General features: G+C 46.8%; 1 protein-coding gene across 4 annotated transcripts; it reads right to left on the minus strand.

Moving 5' to 3' along the window:
- Positions 1-9695: 9695 nt before the first annotated feature.
- Positions 9696-17775, minus strand: BRAT1 (BRCA1 associated ATM activator 1). Of its 4 annotated transcripts, none has more exons than XM_088174304.1 (13): positions 17482-17775; positions 17000-17220; positions 16158-16305; positions 14976-15360; positions 14766-14885; positions 14215-14306; positions 13847-13965; positions 13178-13364; positions 12979-13052; positions 12320-12422; positions 11945-12043; positions 10782-10960; positions 9696-10599 (listed from the first exon to the last, which is right to left on the minus strand). In XM_088174304.1, the coding sequence occupies exons 3-13, from the start codon at positions 16198-16200 to the stop codon at positions 9874-9876; spliced, it is 2127 nt and encodes a 708-aa protein (XP_088030430.1). In that variant the 5' UTR covers positions 16201-16305; positions 17000-17220; positions 17482-17775; the 3' UTR covers positions 9696-9873. The 4 variants fall into 4 exon arrangements, with proteins under 4 accessions (XP_088030430.1, XP_088030429.1, XP_014725910.2 ...); XM_088174303.1 differs by having other exon boundaries at positions 16158-16302; positions 17000-17154; positions 17482-17749; XM_014870424.2 differs by having other exon boundaries at positions 17000-17154; positions 17482-17749.
- Between the last annotated feature and the right edge of the window lie 155 nt (positions 17776-17930).

A 17930-nucleotide genomic window follows, 5' to 3' on the forward strand; every position in this document is an offset into this window, starting at 1 on the left:
ATGCTGCCCCATGCCCCATCCATCACCCTTCCCCAAAAAAACCCTACAGACAAACCTCGTGGAGGCGTGGATGAACAGCACTGAGTGTAGCACTCGTGGATTTCCAGGATTCCTTTGAAAAACCCGAGGTAGCTGGGATTGGCAGCAGTGAAGGACAGCGTCCTTCCCTCTGCAGGAGGTGGCAGAAGAGCAGCAGAGAGCAGCAGGCACCTTCTGGTAGGTGATGGAGTGGGGGCATCAGTGTCCCTAAGGCAGAGCCAGATCGGCAAAACTGTCCCTCTCTGCTGCGTCCTGGCACAGTCCAGGCTCCTTTGGCAGCTCAGGGAGGAGCTTTAATGAAAACAAATGTTTGGCTGGTGTTACTGTAGTGCCACAGACTTCAAGAAACAAACAGAGAGAGCCCAGCCCCTCTTTGATTAGTGAGTGCAATCTGCTGCTACAGCTGATGCTGGAGGAGAAGATAAGAGAGAGAAAAAGAGAACAGCTCTGGAGTGAAGATGAAAACACTGGACAGAAGATCTGTGGGTGGATGAAAGGGAGCCATTTATTTGCAAATAACTTGCTAGATCAGGCTTCATGTGCATCTGGGCAGCTTCTAATACTGTGGGCTTATTCAGAGCTGAGAGTTTTGACTGGAGTTGGAGACTCTTGAGACATCAGCCCACACGTGTAGCTGGTCCAAGTCTGTCGTGTGCCAATCTCAGGAAAATGTAAAGGTCCTCTTCACTTTTTACCACTGATTTTGTGTCGCTCTGCAGGAAGTCAGTGTGGCTGCTCCATGATTCATTCCCATGAGGAAGAATGATTTCAGGTCCCCAGATGGTTGCAGAGGCAGAAGAGGGGGCAGATATGTATTTTTACAGCCAGGAGAATGCAACTTCAGTGTACAAATTTGGCCGGGCTTAGAAGATCAGGGGAATATACAGAATGACTGTTTATTTATTATTTTATTTATTATATATTTATATATTTTCACAATTGTCTTCCTCTTGGCTCCTGATTAGGCTTTAGGAACACTGAGGAAGGGGGAAGCTGCTGCCTGAGCAATCCATCCCAGGATTTAAACTCAGCCTGGTATTTGGTCTGTGTGTTCCCTGGGATTCAGCAGAGTCCACTTATTGAGTCCAGCAGAAATAGCTTTTTGCTTCCTGGTTTCAGAGGAGGTGTTAAGTAGGACATAGATAAATTTGGGAATATTAGTAAGGGAAGAAGGGCAGCTATTTCTTTGGAAATAAATCTTTGGGCAGAGATAATAGATCTTCGGGCAGAGAACTGTGAAGAGCTGCCCTTTGTAGAGAGCTAGAGGATGAGACATTTGCAGATAGGAAATTTTCTGATTCCAATAAATTATTGGGCAAAAATGGATGTTTGGGAGCGTTTCAAGTTTCTTTATATGCAGCCCTGTCTGGCACTGAATCCTGCAGTGTTTCAGCTCAGGGAGTGTCTTGCTGATGTCAACAGTTCAGGGTTGGGTCGTGTCCTGCATTAGCATCTCAGTCTACAGGAATTTGGGGACTGCTGTGTGACCGTGCAGGTGGAGAGGTTTTTGGTGGCACCCCAGTTTTAAGGTTTATCTGAGTTTTCCCTGAGTTTTCCCTGAGATGTAGAGACATCAAGTTTCACATGGTCAGTAATCTGAAACAGGCTCTCCCCACAGAAGGAGGGAGGTCCGTGACTGAGAGGCAGAGCCCTGCAACGCTCTGTCTGCGAAATTAAAACACTGCAGTGAGGCGAAACACGAGATGGGGAGCAGAGATAGTTGGAGGCACTGAGAAACAGAAGCATTTTCAAGTATTTTGCTGCAGAGGTGACTGGAGAATTTGCCTGATTTTCCCCCTGTGCTGTTCTTTGCCAGGTGAGGGGCTGGGCGGCCGAGTGGACACATCACTGACCCAAAAGGCTCCGGCTGCCAGGGCAGGTGTGGACACGGAACCACACGAGGCAGAGGAGAACCACAGGAGTCAGAGCTCATCTCTGTGTCCCGTTGGGCTGGTGCATGGCTGTGATTTTTGGCTCTGGAGCTGACCACAGCCCAGTTTGCTCTGGGCTGGGCAAGGATCTGCTTGTGCCTGGTGACGCTTCACAGGCGGCCAAAGGCCAAGTGCTGTCACTGGAAACCAACTGTGAATTAATACACAGGGTGTGATTAATGTGCTTTTTAAATGCATTCATGTCCTGTCGCACTGGCTGTGGCTCTTGTGTCACATTTGGTGTTCTCAGAACATTTATTAGCCTTACAGATCCCTTGATTATTGCTTTCTCTTTCATAATTAAGCCATGAAACTCAGCATGGTGCAGCTTATGCAGTATTAATTCATGGCTGGTGTATTCTGCCTGTGCCTTAGGATAAGGCTAAATGCTGGCAGCTGGATTGCTCTCTGCACAGTTGTAATTCTGAATTTTTTAATATAATTATAAAAATCACATTCTGCTTGTATATGGGCAACTTAGGTCTCTGCACTGCTGCAAGCAGTGGGGTGCAGTCTGACTTCCTCAAGAGCAGAACCTGTGCCCTGGGCAGTGCTGGGAGAGGGGCTTTCCTCCTGCCCCAGGTGCTGGCTGCTGCTCTCCAGGTGGATGCTGTTAGCTCTGCTCCAGTGCAAATGCAGCCCCATGTGCTCTCCACTCCCTGCCCACCCTTCCTAGGACATGCCTGTGAAAATGTGAGTCTTGTAAATGAATTCTGTTTCACTCCTTTTTGTCCTCCTTTTCTTCATGTGAGAATTAAGTAGAATTCAGGATTTCCTGCAAGGCTGCAGCTCCACGGCCCCTTTCTGTCAGCAGCAGCTGCCTTGGATGTCTGAATAGTTTTCCTCCTGGCTGGTTGCTCCTGCCCCCAGAACAACAGTTTAACAGTTTGTGTGGCCATGTGGTGAGCTGAAAAGGGAACAAAAATAGCATTAAACATGTCTGTTTTATTTAATTGTTTTTTATTTTCCCTCTCCTGGGAACTAGTTGTAAGAGTGACTGTGCTGGAAGAATTGGAGCTCAGAGCTATTGGGAGGGAAATCACCAGAATGACACAGACCCAGTGCCCCAGCCACTGCTGGCCCAGAGGCAGCAGTTTGAATGCAGAATTCACGAGGTGAATTTGGGTTGGGTGTTGGGCCACTGGCCGTTTCCTTTGGGTAAATCCAAGCAGTTTTGCAGACACCTCCTCTGAGGAAGCACGGGGTGGGCACTGATGGGCTGCAGCAGCTCTGCCCACATTGCTCTGGTCTCCTGGGAGTCCTACCGAATATCAGATATGGGGACAAAGTGCCAGCTACTGGAGAGCAGTCCTGTCAGTGTCCCTCATGTGCTCTTCATGGGCCACAGATTCCACAGTGGAATGGCAGTTCCACCCCACTGTGTTAGTGACACACATAGCCACACTGCTCAGGTTATTGATTATTGCTCATCAAACCATTTCTGGAGAGACCTGACTGCTGATCATCTCAAAGCTTCTGTTTCAAATATTCGGTGCCAAACCCTACGTGCAGGATGCAAAGCTGTAGTGCAGAAACTCTTTGAGCTCACACGTTTCCATGGAGATGAATCTTTGATCTCGCTGAAATAAATAAAGGGCGGAGAAGATGCTCCCAAACTAGGGAGGAAGGCAAGGCTGATCCCTACGGGGCAGAAGTTCTCAACAGGAATTAGGGTGACGGGAGGCTTCTTTTTTTATGCCCTCCCGATGCCATGTCTGTGGTAGCAGGGAGGCTGAGCTGGGTGCACACGTGGAGAATGTGCCTTTCACGCAGCCAGCCAGACACTCTGAACCTTGGAGCTGCCTGATTTAATGCTGCTGGAGAGGCAGACCTTTGTCTGCACTGCAAATTCACCCCTTGCTGCAGGATTTGGAGAACAGAGGCACAGGGGTTTAACATCAGTGTGAGGCACGCTTGTTTTCTTGACTTGTGAAGCGATGAGCACAGCCAGGAAAAGTGCTCAGTTTACAGATAAAATAGAGAGGGAAAAAAATCAATCACATTTTACTCTGGTGTAATGTGCAAAACAGAAGTGTTTACTATGCTGACATGGAGATGGTGACCAAAGGCAGCAGTCAAGTTGGCTTTATCCACACGGGTGAGCTTTGACCGCCTGTGCTCTTGGAGCTGTGGCAGGATCTGTTACTGCTGGCGCTGGAAATCGAGGCTTCCACGGATGGAGCAGAAGAGAATTCATTAGGGAAGGGTATAATTAGCAGAGCAGTTTCCGAGAGCCCAGCTCGGGCGGCTGTGGTCAGGAGCTCAGTCAGGATGCTCCAGGCGCGGAGCTCAGCGCTGGGAGCCGAGCCCGGAGCGCGGTGCCCGGAGCCCGGCTGGGCACGCCCGGTGCTGCATTTCTCGCTCCGCTGGGCACCCCCGTGGTGGCACTCCCTGGTCACTTCGGATCTGCTCACAGGACACTGATGGATCCGTCCCTTTGTCTCAGGTTTTGCTGCAGCGTGCGGGGTGAGCAAGCTGCTGTGCACAGCTGGTGCAGCACTGCTTTGCTTCTCCTCCTTTTTTACCTAAATAATCTTCCTCAGATGCGTCGAGCTGCCAGTTGTGCTAATTGGGGTCTCTACTCTAGGGGTTTTCACCCAGGCTAAACGGTGTTTAAGTGCCTTGCTCCCACCACTGCTTTCCCTGGAGCAAGTGACCCCTTTGAGCCTTGCTGGTTCTCGGGCTCCTGAACGACCCAACCATCATTTCATGGAATTTTAAATTCACAGTTTAAATACTTTATTTATGGGAATAAATGTTGTTTACAGCTCTGAAATCTTATAATCTTTTCCAAATATTGCAGAAAGCTTCAATGTTGAACAATGCCCGCAGGTTCCCTTTAGAAGCCAACCAGGGGGAGTTTTTGTTGATTTTGTTGTTGTTGTTTCACATGACCTCCTTTACTGAAAATACTGTCACTGCTCTCTGTTTTCAGAAATGGGCCATTTAACTGAGAAAGCCATGTTGTCTTATGCACTACTTCACTGGGAAGAAAATATGTTGAAGGAGCATGCAATATTAAAGGTATTTTGAACCAAATTCACTTCTACTGGTTTCAGTGGAAGATTTAGCCTTGTTTTCACAGGGCTCTTTGTCAGAACCTAAAGTACAAAATACTCTGTTGGGTCAAAGTTAAGGTTACTAGACAGTGATGAAAACAGCATTTTTATCCTCGATGACATGGACAGGACAGGATTGCTGTGCAGCCACAGCTGTTTGTCTCAGGGCTGTGATGGATGTTGTCACTTAGCAACCAGTGCCATTTGTGTTTTAACTGCAGCTTTTTTGTTGTTGGCACATAATGAGAGTTGTAACCACGAGGTCAGACCCATCGAGGGTGTTTGTTATCAAGAGTGATGAGTTTTAGGACTCACCTGTGCCCCAGCCTATAAGGGCTAAATCAGAAGATTTCATGTGTGGTGGCTAATGCAGCTTAATAAGGGTTTGTTTAGGAGCTGGCTTGGCTGGGCCATGTTTCAAGATGTACAGCCTGCATTCACCATCTGCCAGACCTGGCTCTGCAGCTCCCTCGTGCTGCTCACAGCCCAGCCCAGAGCTGGTTTGAGGCCAAAGCTCTGGGTGCAGCAAGGAGGGACCAGGCCTGGATGTCTCTGCACACAGCAGAGCCCTGCTCCCTTCTGCTGACCCAGCCTGAGAGCTCGGGGAATGTGGGCTCAGTGGAGACTGGGAATGTGAGGAGTGAGGGATAATGAGATGGGAGACCTGAAGATTGGAGCTCTCTGTCTCTTGAGGGTAATTCCCACCTATCTTGCACTGCCAGTGAGGGAAAAGGGTCAGACCTATGACAGTTCAAGCTGTAACACTCTACAGGAACTGGTTAAGATCATGGTTTAACACCTGGTCTGTTCTGATCTAACCAAGAGATGTCTCTCAAAGAGGTGGGTGCACCCTCTGTGCTGGACAATTGGGTTCCTGCCTGGCATGGATGTTAACAACCAGGCAAATGGGGAGTAACTTGGTTTGGATGGGTTTGTTTTAGAGGCAGAGGTTTGAAAAGGATCTTTGCAGCCCTGTTATAATTTTCATTATTATGTAAATAAACACTTTCAGCTGGTGAGCTCTGAGTAGAGAGTGGGTATTGGTATCACAGATAGAAACACTATTTTAATTTCATTTTGCTTTAACTGAAGTTGTGTAGTTGCACCTGTAGCTCTGCAGGGATCCCTGGTGAGGGCTGCTCATCCCCCTTCCGTGGGGGATTTAGGAGAGCCCCAGGATGTGTTTCCTTACAGCTGCACTCCCTCACCTCTGCTCTGCCTTGTCCAGATGAACACACTGCTCCTTCAAATCCCATTTCTCTGTGTGCTGGCTCCAAGGTTAAAGGCAGGACCTGTCCTGCCTCTGGAGCAGCAGGGCTGACACAGGCTGAGGTCTGGCCCTGCTGAAGTGGTGCTTTATTTCTCAGAAAAGACAAAACCACTGCTCCGAGGGGAAATGACACAGACCACAGAGCTGCTGCTACTGCTATGCTTTCCATTGTAGATTGCTGAGATTTTCTGCAGTGGAGCTTTTTGACAACTTCCTCCCTAATGCACACTGGTTTTTAGAAGCCTTGATGAATACGTATTGAAAGGTAGAGCAAATTTTATCAGAGGAGGACAGAAAGAATTGCATAGATGTGCACAAATTGATCTGTAATCACAGATCATGTATATCCAAGCTGAAGAAAGAGCCTTAGACATTTATGGCCCTTTTTTGACTAAGTTGTGCAATTAGTGTAATTAGGCAAAGAATATTCTTTGTATTGTAAATGTCTAGTGTATTAAACCAGAAAATTAACAGCCATTCCTTTGGCAGCTTTCATAAAGCCATTGCTAGTAGGGCTGAGCCAAAGATGCTTATTGTCTCTAGTGTCTGAGTCTGAGCAGTTAAAGGATAAATCCTGTCTTCAGAGCTTTGTTGAAATGTGTTGAAAGCAACTCTAGGAATTTCCTACCTGTGTACAGATCAGGCAACACAACTTAACATTGCCCCTGTGCAGCTAAAGAGCTGAAATGAGCTTTGAAATTTTCTTCTTTCACAGCACCAGCCACCAGAGATACAATTTTTTTTTAAGCTGTGATGTTTTTTGTCAATTCTATCTGTATTTTTCCTGCTGGCTATTCACAGCCTGCTTAAAAACAAGGGTGAGTCCTGAGCCTGGTGTCCTCTGCATTGAGGCTCATGTTTGCCCACAGCCTCTGCCAGAATCAGCTCTGTGGGTGTTAGAAAAATTCCCAGTGGTGCCTGCCTCCTGCAGGAACCAAACACAGCTACAGCTCTGATGGAATGAACCTGGAGTTTCCAGAGAAATCATCCCAACATATCCATAACAGCAGGCCAGGCAGTCCCCTCCTTCTCTGTGCTGTGTGACAGAGTGAGCTGGTGGCTGTTTCTGGAGGGACAACTGTTGCTGTGCTGTGAAGTGGTTAAATAACAATGGCACTTGCTGATGTGAATGCTCAGGATGCACCTGGGGCAGCCAGAGCTGCTCAGGGCTGTCTCTTTGGGAGCCAAATCTTCCCCCCAGGTACAGCATGACCACAGCCCCTTGGAAAGACTTAGCACAGAGTGCAATTCTTAACCCAGCAGAAAGCTCTGTGGCTGGGATCAGGGTCTTGTGGAGGTGCAAAAAAAGCCTGGGTAGGTAAGAAGTGGGTTTAAAATAAGCTGTGAGTGTAAGCAAGTGGGAGGGCTTGTATGAGTCCTCAAGTGTGTGAAGATGAGCATCCTAGAGAGAGTATCCCAGCATGAGGGGTGATCCACATCAGTAGCTGTTGGTATGTGTCCATAAATTTGGTAACTAAATTTCCAGCTCAAAAATCTCACCCTGTTGTTTTCTGTAGAAAGAATTGTGGAGTTTTTAGTTTGCTTTCCTCTCCCTTAATCTCTCCAGCCCTGGGTATTTGTCCCACACACTGCCCAGGTGTCCATGACCCCTCCTGTTTCTCCCAGCTATCAGGTGCAGGGTGGCAGTGCCAGCACCACAGTGTCAGTGGGACTTCACTGTCACTGGAGCAGCAGAGAAAACAAAAGGCAAAGCAGGGAGCTCAGACAGGACAGAAATACAGAGTCAGCACTGTCCCAGAGTTGCTGGAGGTGGAGACCTGTTTTTAATGAAAGAGTAACTAAATCCTTAATACCCCTTCTAAAGATAAGGAGCCCTCCCAGCTTGTCGTACATTTGGTTTTTAGTGTACAAGTGTATAAACACGATTTTGGACTGCAATTAGGCAAATACTACAAACATGTCACCCTCACCCCAGCTGATTAAAAAGAGTTCCATCAAAAATTAATAGGTCTGGGAGTTGAGAGACCTTGGTAATAAGCAGTGAGTTTTCCTTCTGTAACAACTCACTTTTTCAATTTGCTGATATCTGAATAACTCCTTGGAGTCTCCTAAACAGCACAGCCCTGAAATGACAAGAATTCCAGTGCTGAACAGGGGGGAGGTGTTCACCCAGCAACCTGCTGCCTCCTCTCCTGGAGCACAGCTGACCTACTGCCAACACAGAATGCTGCTTTTGGAACTGCAGTGCCTTCACTGGGGCTGCTGGAACTCCACGAACACTCCACATTTTTTTGAAAGCACATCTCTGCTCTCTCACTAACCTTTTCCATTTCTGAGATGAACACAGTGGCAGGAAAAGGCTTCAATTTTAGTATCTTCTGTCTTTTGCCAGGCGTAGACCTAGCCCAAGTAGAATTGTGTGTCAGCAGCAGAGCTATTCTCTCCTAAAAACAGCTGCTGGAACAAAACCCAAGGGCTCTGTCACACATAAAGCTGTGCACAGAGCAATAGGCAAGGTGTGCTGCTTTCCTCAAAAGGCACACAGCAAACCTTCAGCCTCAGCAGCAAGAGATCCAAACGACATCTCAGTCCATTGCACTGCTGCAGGGAGGAGACTGTCCAAGTCCTTTCATTGCTTTAGATGCTACAGCCTCCACTGCCCCAAAATCCTTGCCTCTCCACAGGCTGCAGGAGGATAAAGCACCAGTAACACCAGTGCTGGAAAAGAACCCACCATGGTTTGATCTACTGCTAAAGGTGCTGTTTGGTTTGGGGCTTTTTCTAGGTTGCAAAAAGCTTTTTAGCACATGGCAGGATACTGGAGCAATTTGCAAACTGCACTCTTCCCCAAGTTTTTATAAAACTGGCAAATTTTTCTCAGAAAATCATGTTGCCATTCACACTATGTCTGCTGGTTTCTAATTGTTACCAAAGCTAATCACAGATCAAATTCATCTTGAAAAAGCTTTAAGTGTAAGTTTCTCTCAAAAGTTAGAAACTGTCTGAGCACTTCAGGAATGGAAAAAAGCAGCACTTGAAAAAAAAGTCAGCAAAATGGACTTGCTTCTGGCTTCAATTAAAACCAAAGTCAGCATGTTGGTGTCACTGCTGAGATCAAACAAGTCTGTGATCTACAGGAGAAAATTTGTAATGCTAAGGATGATCAGCTTTTGACTCCTTAAATGCCACCTTCTCCTCTAGACCTCAAAATGCACAAGGGAAGCTGAGAGCTCTGTTTTTAGAACAAATACAGAAAGGTCAAAACTAGTGTCCCTTAAAACCAGTCTCCATCAGTTTTAGCTACTCTGGGTCTAAAAGGAGCCTGGAACAGCTTGTTTTCAGTCACTCTTTTGTTTCTTTAAAATGCTTCCTTATGTAGGCATGGTCTGGTGCTTTCTTAAAAGACAACTTTAAAAAAAAGAACAAATGCCATTCTTAATGTTTCTACTTTGAAAAAGAAACAACAGTTTATTGGAAACGACACTTTTCATTAAAAAAAAAATCATCAGTATTAAGGCAAAGATTTTCTAACCCATTTAACAGCTAACAAAACCATCCTTCTCCTCCAGAAGAAAACTGCTTAAGCACTGCTCCCTCAGAGCAAAAGCTGTGTTCAGTAACAGTCAACTTCATTATCCTCTACGGTCCCCACAGTAGCAAGGATGTCTTGTAAGAGGGACTGAGGGCTCTCCTCCACATGGTCACTACTTTTATTTAGCTCATCATGCAGCTCCAGTAAGTCTATTGCACCCAAAGCTAACATCATGCTCTCTGGATCCTGGAAATCCACCCCCTCACCACCATCCGTGGGGAAGCTCTGAGCCAGAGAACCCTGTCTTAGTGTCCTCTGTAGCCAGGCAATGCCACGTCCTGCAGGTGAATCTTCAATCTCTTGTGGATTCTCCAAAGTACTCATGGGGTAGAAATGACCTCTCAAGCCAACCAGCACATCACAAGCTCTCTGTCCCACGGGTTTGTCACAGTCACACAAAGATCCAAACAAAAACCCAAACAGCTTTGCTCGACAGAACACCTGCAGCAGCTCGTTCTGAGGGGTGGAACTTGTAACTGAAGAGGAGACAGGAGCATAGGGACACTGGGCAAGCTGGCAAATGGTCTGACTACAGAAAACTTCAACCAGCTCCAAACCACCGAGTCTGACTTCCCAGTCTAAGTCATGCTCCACAGTCTGGATGACTCTAGAGACAAACTGCTCTGTATCTTCCAGCCGACCTGTGCAGCCTTCTCTCAGCCATTTGGTGAAGATGCTGATCACAGCCCTCCTAGGAAAGCCCTCTGAGTCTGTTGACAAGATTTCCTGAAGTTTTGCTACAATGCTCTAGGTGCAAAAAGACAAAAGAGAGGTGAGGGGAGGAATGCACAAAGAAACAAGAACAGCAGAAGTGAAAAATCTTGTCATTACAGGTTGTGCAATCTGCCTGCATGAGCAGATACCTTGTGAAAAAAGTCATAAGCAGTGAACTGATGGGAATTCTGCTAATGAAGGAAAGGTTATCCTACCTCTTTGTTATATTGACTGCCTATGACAGGTGACTCTGGAGCAAAGCAAGTAACGAGGGCCAGGTGTCCCACGGCAGTCACGGCGCTCGCTCGCACGTAGCTCTCCGGGTCCTCCAGCAGGTTTTCTGTGAGCCTCAGCACCTCTGAGGACAGGAGACACTGCCTGAACTCCTTCTGGTCTGGAAACAAGACAGCAATCCAAAGAAGTTTATTGCCTCTGAGAATGAAGCTGTTTCAATGCAAACAATCCTTTGCCTCATGCAAGGATGGCCACTGCCTGCAGGGACAAGCTGCTGGGGAGAGGAGCCACTGCAGGGACCAGGCAGATGTTCTGTGTCAGGCTCCCCCTCTCCCAGCAGCTTTTAGTCAAGCCCTGACAGACACTGGAACTTGGAAAATTGCACTTAGAGTTGCTTCAGCAGCAAGAAAAAACTTTCTGCGGGCAAGTGGGGACACGGTTCCAGCCTCATCAAATTCATGCCTTTGCTTAAAGGAGGAAAAGATACTCTTGCTTTCCTGTTGTCAGGCATATGGCAGAGAAAACAAAAGTAACTGCAGCACTGAGAGGGGCTGCAGGGTAAAGTGCTAATGCAGCTGAGCGTGCTGGAAACTTCCTTTGTGACCTGGGGACAAGAGCAGCTGACAACACTCCCCTCCCTTCCAACATTGCAGAGCTACCACAGAAAAATTAGCATTGCCTCAGTGCTACCTGCTGCAAAGCCTGAGCTATCAGTAAAGTAGAAAACCAGTAATTAATCCCAAGCATATAAAGGAGGTCTAGGCTTTTAGCCTCCTAAAGCCCAGCCCCCAACCTGCTGAAAGAAACCAGACTCTAGTGCAGAGCAAACTAAAAACCAGAAAGCATTATCTGCCATTAAGCAGTGTCACCAGTCTTGACAGACATGTCTCAACACCCCTCAGTTTAACTCACTAAATTTGCCATTAAGGCAGGTACAGCAATCTGAGTTCAACAGAAAAAGCAGGAGAAGTTTATTAATATTTTTGTCAGATTTTGATAGTGATCTTAGAGTAAAAATCTTGACACTTCTTTCTTTTCTCAGCCCTCCAGTTACAGGTCAGAGGATACTTCACCAGCCTGACTGACTTTCACAGCATGAATAGAAATACTCCTCAAATCTGAACTGGTAAATCTTTGCACCTACCTCTCAAGCACTTAACCATGGCAGTGAGGAACTCCAGGGAAGAATCTCTTACTTCCCAGCAAGGACTGCACAAACGTTTCTGCAGCACCACAAATACATCTGTAAAAGGCAAGTGACAAACCTGAAAGGACATGAAAGGCAACAAGCCTTACTGAAGCACTCACTGTACAACCTCTACATCATTTCATCTGAAACAATCCCTTTTGCTGCTGTTGTGTGCTTCTCCCAGAGATCTGCAAAGCACTATTTGAGCAGCTAAACTTAAATGCACAAGTGAACAAGTGAATCGATTGCTTTGAGCAGGAAAGGTAAGCAGGAGAAGATTTCACGTGTGCCACTAGCTGCTGGTTGTCCCAGCTGCAACAGCTTCGTTACCTTCCAAAATCTTCTCAGTTTGTTGCCACTGACTGTTGGAGGAGGACAGCTCCTGCAAGTGCACCAACCACTTGGATGTAGCTTGAAAGGTTTTCTTTAGAACCTAAAGCAGTGTAAAGCAGATTGAGTTTACTACAGGAAGAGGCAGTGTTGCCTTTATGCCTCTAAAGGGAAAATCCATTTTAGCTTCAAACTTAATTATCAGACTAAACAAGTGCATATGCCCATTACTAAGAAGCCAGACACAAATAAATGGTGCTTAAATATAATTTCTAACAAACACCTAGAAAATCCTTGTTCTAGTACCTCCAGCTTTGGATTTGCAGCTGCCATCAGAGTCATTCAAACAAAATAAAGGAAAAAAACAGATGCCCTCAATAAAAATAATTCAATACTTCATGGCCATGTCAAGTTGAGTATGACAGTGATGCTCTTAGACATGATGGCTCTTGTCTTCTTAAGAACTCTCAATGTACTGGTCAGTTACTTGCTCATTAAAATTTTAGCTATTTTCTAGAAGCCAGTCAGGACAAGACCAGTGTCCTACATATTCTAATACAAAGTGTGCTAAGAAACAACTGCAGTCAGACCCTTTCTCAGAATTACACCCCACTGGGGTAAGCTCATAGACTTGGATTTCTCCCTAGCTCTGTACTCACAGTAGGGCTGGTGTTTGGACTCTGCAGATATGCCAGAAGGACATCAAACAGACTTCCTATGAGTGTGTCACAGTCTGAAACAGAGAAAACAAACCCAGAGCACCAATACTGAGAGATGGAGCAGCCAAATCCCTGCTGAAATACAGAAAGACACAGAACTGTAAAATTGCTTTGGATAAGAAAGCAAAGACTAACTCACCTTTTTTCTCTGAGAGTGCTGCAAGGACATCAAGAGCTGACTTTTGCACTCTGAAGCAATTGATCAAATTCCGGCTTATTGTGCTTCCCAGAGGAGAAGTTGGGCTCAGGGAACCATTGCAGAATTGTAATATTGTCATGAGAGAGCGCAGCAAAGACACACAGGGTAAATCCACTCTCAAATGTTTCTAGTGGGTGAGAAAGAAAAGACTTTCCAGCAACAGTCTCAAGTACAGAACAGTTTCAGGTCAGAAGGCAGCAAAAATTGCAACTTTTAGTGGGTTCTTAAGGCACCCAATGTCAATAACTACAAATAAATTATCTTCCTCTCTTCCAAGAACTATTGCACGGATGCAAGGAGATTCTTCTCACTGCTTGGGAAAGCAGTTCAATTTATTTCTTCTCAGGCTCAATAACTGCAATACAAGTAAGGCATGGTAACAAAGCTCATCAAGACAAATTGAAAGCATAAGTGCAGTCCCTCTTTAAGAGTCTCTGTTTTCCTATTTAGAGACTGCTGTGCTAAATTTCCTTAAACTATGGAAAACCTCACTGCCAACTCCTCTCCACATTCTGTTATGCTCTACTGCAAAAGTCTGCAACCATCTTAGCATTGTCTTTCAAGGACCATTTGATTCCTAGGCTCTTTTTTTCCCCCTCTGAATGTTACCAGAGACAGCAGCTTCTCCAGGTGAGCGAGGCTCTGACACAGGAGACCAGCACAAGATGTCTTGGAGGACAGAAGACTTTCAACAGTGACAGGATCACTGACAGACTCATCCAGCAAACCTAGAGCACCAAAGAAGGGAAGAGCTTAGGTCATCAAAGAATAGAAAAGGCTGTGATTTTTAAAGTTAACCAAGATATTCAGTTGATGTAGTATGAATATCCCTTCAAATGCAACTGGCAGTAGGATTTATCACAATCACTGCTACTGTCCTTGACTTCTCCTACTCTTTTTCCTCCAGTTTTGTCTGCACCAGGAACTTAAAATACTGTCAAGCAGACTGGCCTCTAACTTTTCTGTCACAACTGTACCTGCACATTCCAGAGGGTGGGATGCTGCTCTCAAAATACAATCCATTGGTTGAAGCAGAACAGTCAGTGCCTGAATCCTGACATCTTGTGGGCTTCAAGGAGGAAACAGCAGTTACCAACACAAGTAAACTTCAATTCCTTCCCAAATACCTGCCCCCAAACACTGAGCAAGATAATGATTTTCATGCAGGCTTTTAAACAAGCCAGCAGTGACAGAGCAACAAAAGCAGTATCACAATCTGAGCTTTCTTCCAAGGCCCCCTTGCTAACTAAAAGCAGAGGAGAAATGGCTCCGGAATTTAGAAATTAGTTTTATCAAGTTATGCAAATAGAGAGTGGGATCCTGTGTAAGGAACTGGGAGAGAAGCATATATTGTCAACAAGAGAGTGTCCTTTTATCTTAGAATAAGAGTGTTACTTAGCCTGTAAATTAATATCTGTATGGACTGTAGACATCTGATGATTTCCTGCTGCTTTTTTACTACCTGAAGGAGAATTATGGAGAAGAAACACCTGCATAGTGTTATGCATTTCATTGCATTAAGTCCTACCATTTGCAGAGCTTCAAAAGTCCCACTGCCAGAGGACCTGCTTGTACTGGGGTTAAGTGTTCCAGAGCAGAAGTTACTAATGCCCAAAAGCTGCCTTCAGTGCCACAAAACACAGGGGACCTGAGAAGAGAGAAGTGTAAGTGTAACCTATCCCACAATGACAAACAGACCTATCTCAGCACAGGCTCCAAGGTGCCAGAAGATCTTTACCGTGCCACGTTAAGCAGAAGATTTGCCAGCACAGGCTGTGCTTGAACAGTCTCCTCCAGCAGAAAGGATTCTATTTGCTTTGCTATGTCTAACCAAAGGACTTCAGTCCATGCAGCATAACAACTGCCAAAACAACTGCCAAACAAACTGCTCAACAGCTTCAGAGACTGCTCGATGTGAGGGGCAGAGCTGGACTGGAGTGACTCTTGTATGTGCTTTACAATCATCTGGGCACACGCTGGCCAGTCACAGTCCTTGGTACTGAGACCTTTTGATGTTTCAGACTCTAGGGAGAAGGTGAGCATGTGCACCAGGAGCTGGCTGGCAGCTGAAGCCACAAACAGGCTGGGATCCCCTTGCAGAGTGAAGATCACATCCATGCCTCCTGTGGGAAAACAAAACAAAGTCACTGGAGGAACAACCAACCATTTATGACTCTAATTCAGGTACCACACAGCTTTAAACGGTGGTGGTAGGGTTTTCTTATACTTTTTTTCATAGTCTCTACACAAAGTCAGCCAGTCCTTAAGAACAAGCAAACTGAGTAAGAAAATAAAATTGTATTCAGATCCTCAAGGGTTTAGTAACTCAGGATCAGACTTCAATATACCATCAGTAACATTAGGAGAGCTAACAGCACATTCAATGTGTATTTATGGACAGAGCCTATACCACCTCTGGACATAACCTGAAGGAAAAACATGAACAGTATCAATACCACTTTTCCATCACATGGACAGCAGCACGTGCTGCACTTTAATACAAATCCAGTCTTTTAGGTCCTTCTGTACATGGCATATAAAGTTGGTGTTAAAAGAAGAATTTTTTTCTGCACTAAAATCATGCTGAAATGTATCCTTTAGTAGAAGTTACAAATAAGAATACAGATAGCTCTTAATTTTATAAGATTCTTAATTTTAAAGATTCTTTCCCCTGTAAAAAGAGCACCACTTCACTGTTAGGAGAAAAAAAACCAAATGCATAACTAATTAAACAAAAAGTAACTTAATGCTTAGCTAACTTAACCAACTTCTTTCAACGACTTTGGTGTTTTTGACAAACGGCTTATTTTAATGTTAAATAAACAAAGACTCCCATCTTGCTCATTTGGCATCTGAGCAACAGCCTGCAATGGCAGGGACACAGCAGACGTGGGGAGGTGGCAGCCCCAGCAGCACTCACCCGTGGAGCAGAGGAAGTGCAGGGCAGGCTGGTGGTGCAGCATGCTGTGCACACCTTTCAGCCAGGCGCTGCGCACCGACGCGTCCTCCCACGCCGCGCTGCCCCGGGGCCCCTCCTGGCCAAAGAGCCTCTCCAGCAGCTTCTCCTGCTGAGGCAAGGCAGAGTGAACAGTGAGCAAAGGGGCTGCTCTGTCCGAGTTAAGAGTATCAGTACTGTAGTGAAACGTCCTCTTGCTAGAAGTATCATTAAAATGGGCAGTTTTCAGAATCTCGCGCTTAAATGCAACATTATGGACAAACTAAAGTGTTCAAAACCAAAACTGCTTTGTTTTCAGGAGCTAAGGGACAACTTATGTGTTTGCTTTATACACCTGTACACATCTCTTCCCTGAGTGAAGCCTTTTGGTTTTTGTATTGTAATGTATCCTGTTGCAGTAAGCACGGCTTTAATAAGCTCCCACGTTTTTGCAGGGAATCAAAAATTTCCTGTCAACCTACTATGGAGGGAAAATGACTGCTGTTAGTGAAGTTTAAATCTACAGGATCTGTCCTGGGATACAGTAGTGTGCAGTGACTGCTGTGAAGTAGTGTTACCCCATACACTCTTTCGAACTAAAAATGGGAGGGACTACACATCAGCATTCACAATCCTACTGTGGTGAGACAGAAGTGAGCAGCAGCTTTACATGAGAACTGAATAGGAATGGTGATTGTAGGTCTTTGCTGTCGTATCACTTTTGCTGAGTTGTTCCACGTAAGCCACCAATAAGCAGAATATGCCCATTTTCAGGGGTTGTCCATATAGAAGGAGGAGACAGACACACAGCAGGGTGGCTGACTCACCTGCAGGTGCTGGAAGCGGCTTTCGGAAGAGGCGAGGATCCCAGCTAGCTGCAGGGTGAAGGACAGGATGCTGGCGCTGGGATCCGGCAGGGCCAGCACGGAGGTGATGAGCTCTGTCAGACACGGGTTGTCCTGCACCAGCTCCACAGTCGGATCTGCCCAGGAGAGGCCAGGAAACAGCAGTCACTGCCAGGACTGTCCTGTCTCGTTAAAGTGGCTCCCTGAGCTGAGGTAAGCCTTGCTAACTGCTAGAACTGATGAATTCGGGTTCACCCACAGCATTTTCAGGTGTCACAGCACCTCAGATAGTTGTGCAGCTACTCAAATCCCACCTGAACACCCGTTCCCGTGTCACCTGCTCCAGGTGACCCTTCCTTGGCAGGAGGTTGCACTGGATGGTCCCATTCAACCCGAACTATTCTGCGATCCGTGACGGACCTCTGCTCCCCTCGGACCAGCCCCTGCCAGCCCCCGGCACTCACCGAACCACGTGAGGCTGCGGAACCAGTCCAGCAGCTTCTCCAGGCAGGTGTCGTCGAGGCAGGGCTGCCGCGGGTCGGCCAGCGCGGCGCACACGCCGGGCAGCAGCGCGGCGCACTCGCGGGTCATGGCGAAGCGGCGGCGGGCCCGGGCCACGAACCGGGACTGTGGGTCGCACATGGCAGGGGGCACCGGGACAGATACCGGGACACACCAGGACCAGGACCAGGACCGGGACCGACCCCGGGCCGGCCCGGCCGCACGGCGAGTGTCGCAAAGGGGGCGTGGCCAATAGCACCAAGGGGCGTGGTCAGGGGGCGTGGCCCGGGCGCGCTCTAGGAGCGGGCGGTGGGTTCAGGACGGTGCCCATGGTGCGCACGATGCGGTTGTGCCCTGTCCGGGGTTGTTCCTGCGCTCTCTGGCAGAAGGTCCGGCCGGACGGTGGAGCGGA

This window comes from Sturnus vulgaris, chromosome 16, assembly GCF_052056855.1.
Source record: "Sturnus vulgaris isolate bStuVul1 chromosome 16, bStuVul1.hap1, whole genome shotgun sequence".
In the NCBI taxonomy this organism is placed as follows: Eukaryota; Metazoa; Chordata; class Aves; order Passeriformes; family Sturnidae; genus Sturnus; species Sturnus vulgaris.

Coding starts and splice junctions, on each gene's coding strand:
- BRAT1 (XM_014870424.2), bottom strand. CDS start 17,659: ATGTGCGACCCACAGTCCCGGTTCGTGGCCCGGGCCCGCCGCCGCTTC. Junction 15,361..16,157: donor GCACTTCCTCTGCTCCACGG/GTGAGTGCTGCT, acceptor GTTTTCCCACAG/GAGGCATGGATGTGATCTTC. Junction 10,961..11,944: donor CATGGTTAAGTGCTTGAGAG/GTAGGTGCAAAG, acceptor TCTTGTTTCCAG/ACCAGAAGGAGTTCAGGCAG.